The sequence below is a fragment of the Dictyostelium purpureum genome (assembly GCF_000190715.1).
Source record: "Dictyostelium purpureum unplaced genomic scaffold DICPUscaffold_77, whole genome shotgun sequence".
Lineage (NCBI taxonomy): Eukaryota > Evosea > Eumycetozoa > Dictyosteliales > Dictyosteliaceae > Dictyostelium > Dictyostelium purpureum.
This window is the reverse complement of record NW_003519414.1, coordinates 4,498-10,589: the sequence shown is the minus strand read 5'-3', so window position 1 is coordinate 10,589 and position 6,092 is coordinate 4,498. Positions and strand designations below refer to the sequence as shown.

At 21.5% G+C, this 6,092-nt stretch overlaps 5 protein-coding genes across 5 annotated transcripts; 4 read left to right on the top strand and 1 right to left on the bottom strand.

Annotated features, from left to right (window-relative positions):
* Positions 1-790: 790 nt before the first annotated feature.
* DICPUDRAFT_46952 (hypoxanthine phosphoribosyltransferase) lies at positions 791-1,530 on the top strand (the record flags this gene model as incomplete). The annotated part of the gene is made up of 2 exons (XM_003286665.1): positions 791-911; positions 1,069-1,530. Coding segments are annotated over exons 1-2 (567 nt in total), but the record flags the coding sequence as incomplete, so codon positions are not given.
* Positions 1,531-2,058: 528 nt separating this feature from the next.
* DICPUDRAFT_150691 (uncharacterized protein) lies at positions 2,059-2,775 on the bottom strand (the record flags this gene model as incomplete). The annotated part of the gene is made up of 3 exons (XM_003286645.1): positions 2,059-2,127; positions 2,290-2,726; positions 2,769-2,775. The coding sequence occupies 3 exons, from the start codon at positions 2,773-2,775 to the stop codon at positions 2,059-2,061; spliced, it is 513 nt and encodes a 170-aa protein (XP_003286693.1).
* Positions 2,776-3,234: 459 nt separating this feature from the next.
* DICPUDRAFT_31325 (uncharacterized protein) lies at positions 3,235-3,664 on the top strand (the record flags this gene model as incomplete). Its single annotated transcript, XM_003286664.1, has 2 exons — positions 3,235-3,293; positions 3,463-3,664. The coding sequence occupies 2 exons, from the start codon at positions 3,235-3,237 to the stop codon at positions 3,662-3,664; spliced, it is 261 nt and encodes an 86-aa protein (XP_003286712.1).
* Positions 3,665-3,927: 263 nt separating this feature from the next.
* On the top strand, positions 3,928-5,050 carry DICPUDRAFT_94236 (uncharacterized protein; the record flags this gene model as incomplete). Its single annotated transcript, XM_003286663.1, has 5 exons — positions 3,928-4,112; positions 4,184-4,252; positions 4,321-4,545; positions 4,602-4,910; positions 4,948-5,050. Exons 1-5 carry the CDS (start codon positions 3,985-3,987, stop codon positions 5,048-5,050), a joined length of 834 nt encoding a protein of 277 aa, XP_003286711.1. The 5' UTR covers positions 3,928-3,984.
* A 351-nt stretch (positions 5,051-5,401) lies between these two features.
* Positions 5,402-6,092, top strand: DICPUDRAFT_46949 (uncharacterized protein; the record flags this gene model as incomplete). The annotated part of the gene is made up of 3 exons (XM_003286662.1): positions 5,402-5,560; positions 5,700-5,829; positions 5,936-6,092. Coding segments are annotated over exons 1-3 (342 nt in total), but the record flags the coding sequence as incomplete, so codon positions are not given.

The window sequence follows — 6,092 nt, the reverse complement described above, 5'->3', positions numbered from 1 at the left end:
TTTTTTAAAAATTAAAATTCAAACTGAAATGAAATTTTCATCTGTGCGTGTCTCTCTTTAAAAAATATATTTATAAAAAATCGTAAATACTCTCAAAAATTATCTATTCTTATTAAAAAAAAAAAATTAAAAAAAAAATAAAATAAAAATTTTATTAAAAAAATAAAAAAAGAGAAAATTTTTTAAAAATAAAAAAAAAAAAAAAAAAAGATAGAAATCGACTTAAATATTATTTTTTTAATAATTTTATCTTAAAAATATTATTTACTTATTTGTTTTTAATTTATCTTTTTGTTTGATGTGGTTTTTACGAAAAAAACTTAATTTTTATTTTTTTAATAATTTGAATTTTTTATTTTTATTTTTAATTTTAATTTTAAATTTAATTTTTAATTTTAATTTTTAATTTTAAAATTTTAAAATTTTAAAATTTTTTCTTTAAACACTTCTCATTTAGAAACTATTAATACACTAACAGGAAAAAGGTTATATAGTGTACAGTATAAATATATAAAAAATTATTTTCTTTCAAACTAAAATGCCTAAATAAATTTTAATTTATTTTTTTTTTATTTTTTTTTTATTTTCTTTTTTTTTTTTTCGGTAATATTTTTTTCTTTTTTTTAAAATTTTTTTTTTTTTTTTTTCTTTTTGTTGTTAAATCAACCACCAACATTCGTTTGTTGTATTTTTTATTTGTATTCTATTATTTCTATTAAAATTATCTAATATAAAGCTATTTAATAGGTTTTTCATTTTTTTTTTTTCACGATAATTATCAATCAATTTTAAATATTTATTATAAAATGTCATATTCAACAACCGAAATTCACCCAAATGTCAAAAGAGTTATCTTTACCGAAGCAGAAATTAAAGACAGAGTTGCTCAATTAGGTAGACAAATTACAAATGTAGGTTTTTAATATAAATATTTAATTTAAAATAAAAACTCAATCACAAAAAGATTTTTATGCAAAACGAAAAAAAATAAAAATAAAAAAAAAAAAAAAATAAAAATTTTGAAATAAAAATATTAATAATTATTATTTTTTATTTCATTCAAAATAGGATTATAAAGATAGTAAAGAATTAGTTTTAGTTGGTATCTTAAAAGGATCATTCGTATTTATGTCAGATTTGGTTCGTTCAATTTATTTACCAAATACCAATGTTACATTAGAATTTATGTCAATTTCATCATACGGTGCCGCTACCTCAACCAGTGGTGTCATTCGTATTATGATGGATTTAAGAACCAATATCGAAGGTAAAGATGTCTTAATTATCGAAGATATTGTCGACTCTGGTTTAACTTTAAATCATCTTATGGATTTATTAAACCACCGTAAACCAAATTCACTCAATACTGCCGTTCTTCTCCGTAAAAAAGAAGGTCTCAAAGTTGATGTCCCAGTTAAATATATTGGTTTCGATATTCCAATGGTTTTCATTATTGGTTATGGTTTAGATTTTGCAGAAAATTATAGAGAGCTTCCATATTTGGGTGAATTAAAAGAAGAATGTTACAAAAATTAATAGTTTTTGTTTCCATCTTAAAAAAAAAAATAAAATAAAAAATAAATAATAAAACAATTTTTTTTTTTTTTAAAAACTTTTTTTAATCAACTGGTTTCGAAATGCAATGTTTCTTTAATCCCTTCTCTGCATTTAACAATTTTTTTTTTATATTTTTTATTTTTATTTTATTTATTTTTTTGTAAAATCATCTTAGAAAAAAAAGTTTATATCATTCCAAAGAGAATTTAATAAAATTTTCAAATCATATTATACATAAGATATATGATTTTATTTATAATTATTTGTTATATAACGATGAACATGAAATATAAATTAAAAAAAAATTATATAAAAATTAAAAAAAAAAAAAAAAAAAAAAAAATAAGAAAAGACTATGTTTTGTTTGTAATATCTTAATTTAATATATTTTATCAATTCTATGAATATTATAGTGCATAGCACATATTTATATATGACTGAGCTTAAAAAAGACATTAGATGTTTACTATTTCCACAGATTATTACTGTGTCATTTTTTAATTAGAAATAGTATACGAAATTATTTTCAACTCCATCAGACCTATCGAAAATATTTTCAGCATTAGGATACTTAAATAAAATATAATAAATTTTATTTTTTATTATTTTTTACCACTTTCTTTTTTATTAAATATAGTTCTTCATGATATAATTTAGTATCTTATTTGTTTAGAATTGATAAAATAAAAAAAAAAAAAAAATTTTAAAATTAAAAAACGAGATAAATATTACCTCGGGCACGGTAAACCATTCTTCTTTAATTTTTTCATCATCGACATATCCATTACAAAGCCCAATTAATCTTGATCTCTGGACATCGCTGTACAATCCTTTGAGAATATCAATTTCTTCCACTGCAACACATACATAGTATGGTTTATTCTTTTCGGCACTCGATGAATCAATGTCATTTCTAAGAGTATGTATTCCAGAAATGATTTCATTCTCATAGAAACAATTAGGTTCTCTAGTGAAACGTGCAATTGATGATTCTGAAGGACTGGGGATACCAGCATAACCAGAACGAAGGTGTTTTGCACTAGCTAAAAGGCCAAATATCTTTGATCCACAATGATTTTTGAGTGTTGCAAGAAAACTGAGCAATGATTCGGACCAATCACCCTTTCCAGTGAGCAATGTTTTTATTTGATCGGTCAAGAAGGTATAAACTGAAGTTAAAAAAATACACAGGTGTTACAAATACGTATAACCACTCATTAAAAGTATGTGATTTATTTACTTCAGTGAAGAAATCACATACTTTTAATGAGTGGTTATATGTATTTGTAACAGCTGATTTTAACTTGTTTATTGCATCACCCAAAGAATTATTAAAATCAACTCTTTCTTTGTTTAAAGCTTCAGTAAGAAATCCCAAACTCAAATGCGAAACAATTATATCTGTAAAAGAAATAAATTATATGTGAAAGTTTCACGTGAGTGTGATCTTAGTTAAACATTTAAATGATAGAACAAACTATTAACCGAAATAAAAAATAATGATTATGTAATATTATTTGTGGACATAATAATTTTTTATAATTTAAAAAAAAATTTCAAAAAATTTTTTTTTTTTTTTTTTTATTTAATTTTTTTTTTCGTAAAAAATTTAAATTATTTTTATTTTTTTTAATTTCATTATTCAATTAAACGAAAATACATATATTATAGATAAAGATGGATGATATCGATGTTAAAATTCTTGAGATGAAAATGATCTCAAAAATGTTCACTGGGTACGATTAATAATAATAAATAGGATACATATAATAATAGAAATAGTACAATAATAATAATAGTAATAGTAATAGTAATAGTTATTATTAATAGTAATAGAAATTGTACAATAATAATAATAATATGTTAACAATAATATGATATTAATACTTTATATGTTAAATACAGTATTTCAGAAGCCTGTTCAGCCAAATGTATCAGTAAATACAGCGAAGGTGAATTAAATGTCGGCGAAGCAGTTTGCGCTGAAAGATGTGCCCAAAAATGGATGGATACTTTCAAAAACGTTCAATCAAAGATTAACCCACAAAACGCTGTTCCAGCTACCCCAGCCGAACCAGCTGAACAAAAGAAAAGCTCATGGTTCTAAATAAAATTTCTAAATATATACAAAAAAACTCTTTTTAAATAAAAAAAAAAATATAAAAAAAATTAAAATATTATAAAAAAAGAAATTAAACATATATTATATAAACTATTTTAATATGGAAATATTATAACTTGAACTTTATTTTAATTTTAATTTATTTTTTTTTTATTATTTTTTTTTTTTAATTTTTTTTAATTTTTTTTAAATTAATTCACACCCACACAACTTTTAAATTTATTGTTATATTTTTTTAATCATCGAAACACAGTTATTATTATTATTATTTATTATTTGTTATACATATAGATATATAGAAAAAAATGATTAGAAATTGTTCACATGCAGGAACATGGTATTTTGATAATGCATCAAGATTAGAAAAACAATTATCAGATTGGTTAAAGGTTGCAAAACGTTTAAATAGTAATGTTAAATCAGTTATAGCACCGTATGTTTTAAATACCACATTTATTATTCTATTATAGTTTTTTATATTTATAAAATATTTTATTAAAATAGACATGCAGGTTATACATATAGTGGAAGAACAGCATCACATGCTTATATTAATTTAGTCCCAGAAAAATTGTAAGTATTATATTTTTAAAAAAAAGAAATTATAGTTTATTGCCTCTAATAATAAAATATTATTATAGCAAGAGAGTATTTATTTTAGGGCCATCACATCATGTTTACATGAAAACTTGTGGACTTACAAAATTGGATACTTGGGAAACTCCAATTGGCAATTTAAAAGTCGATAGAGAGATATCAGACACCCTTTACAACACTGGAGATTTTGTTTGGAATAGTAAATCTGTTGATGAAGATGAACACAGTTTAGAAATGCAATTACCATATATCGCTAAAGTTGCTGAAAAGTAAATTTCATAATAATAATGAACCATCTTAAATTAATACTAACTCGGTTATTTAGTAAATTATCAGATTTAAAAATCGTTCCAATTATGGTTGGTAATTTATCATTAAATTTAGAAGAAAAGTATGGTAAAATTTTAGCACCTTATTTTGATGATCCAGATAACTTTTTTGTAATTTCATCAGATTTCTGCCATTGGGGAGAACGTTTTGGTTATACAAAATATGAAAATCAACAAGTACCAATTTACCAATACATCGAGGAATTAGATAAACAAGCAATGTCAATCATTGAAACTGGTGACCCAGTACAATTTGATAAATATTTAAAGATACTAAAAATACATTTGTGGTCGTTGCCCAATCGGTGTTATGCTATGGATTGCTAAGTTTAGTAAATTTAGATATGACATCTCATCAGTCCATTATGAACAATCAAGTAAAGTTGTCCAACCAAGAGATAGTAGTGTTTCATATGCCGTTTTAGCTTTTACAAAACTTGATTAGAAAAAAAAAAATCTTTTTATCTTTATTTTCCATAAAATTAAAAAGAAAAAGAAAAAAAAAAAAAAAATAAAGGCAATATTGCTGTTTTCAGTTTTATTTTTAATTTTTTTTTCAAAATAAAATGTAAATATTTTAATCACCAAATAAACAAAAATTTTATTTTTAGATTTGTTCTTTTCCAAAGATTAAAAACAATTTTATATAAATGGTTAACCATTATTTTATTTTTTTATTAAATATTTATTTATTTTTTTTTTTATTTATTTTTTAAAATTTTAAAAATATTTTTTTAAATTTTTAAAAATATTTTTTTTTAATTAATTTTTTTATTTTTTTATTTTTCTATTAGAAGGAAAATTCTTTTTTTTTATTTTTTTATTTTTTTTTAATAACCAATTTATATATATATATTTTTTTAATTGTATTTTTGTTTATATATATAAATAATAAATAAATGATAAATATGACAGAAACAAAACAATTAAAATTAATTTTAGTAGGTAATATGAGGTATGTATTCGATAAAAAAAAAACGGTTAAAATCCTGGTTAAAAAATTTAAAAAATTTAAAAAAACTCGTTCACTTTAATCAAAATTAAATTAATAAATTAACAAATAATTAACTTTGTTTTTTTTTTTAATCATCAAGTGTGGGGAAAACATCAATATTGCACAGACTAGTTTTTAATAAGTTTTCAGAAGAATATAGAAGTACTTTAGGAACAGATTTTTTATCAAAGACAATTTATCAGAACGAAATTATAACACATATACAGCTTGTAAGTTTAATAATATTATTAAAAAAAGATCAATAGGATATTATAGTTACCACACCACACACGGAAATATTTTTTAAAAAAAAAACTAATTTATTTTAATTTATAGTGGGACACAGCAGGACAAGAAAAATTTTGGTGCCTTACAGAAGTATTTTGGAGAACATCAGATGCAGTTATTTTAGTTTTTGATATAACAAATGAACAGTCATTTAAAGATTTAAATTTTTGGTATAAGCAGTTTAAATCAAAGAGCGGGGTAAATC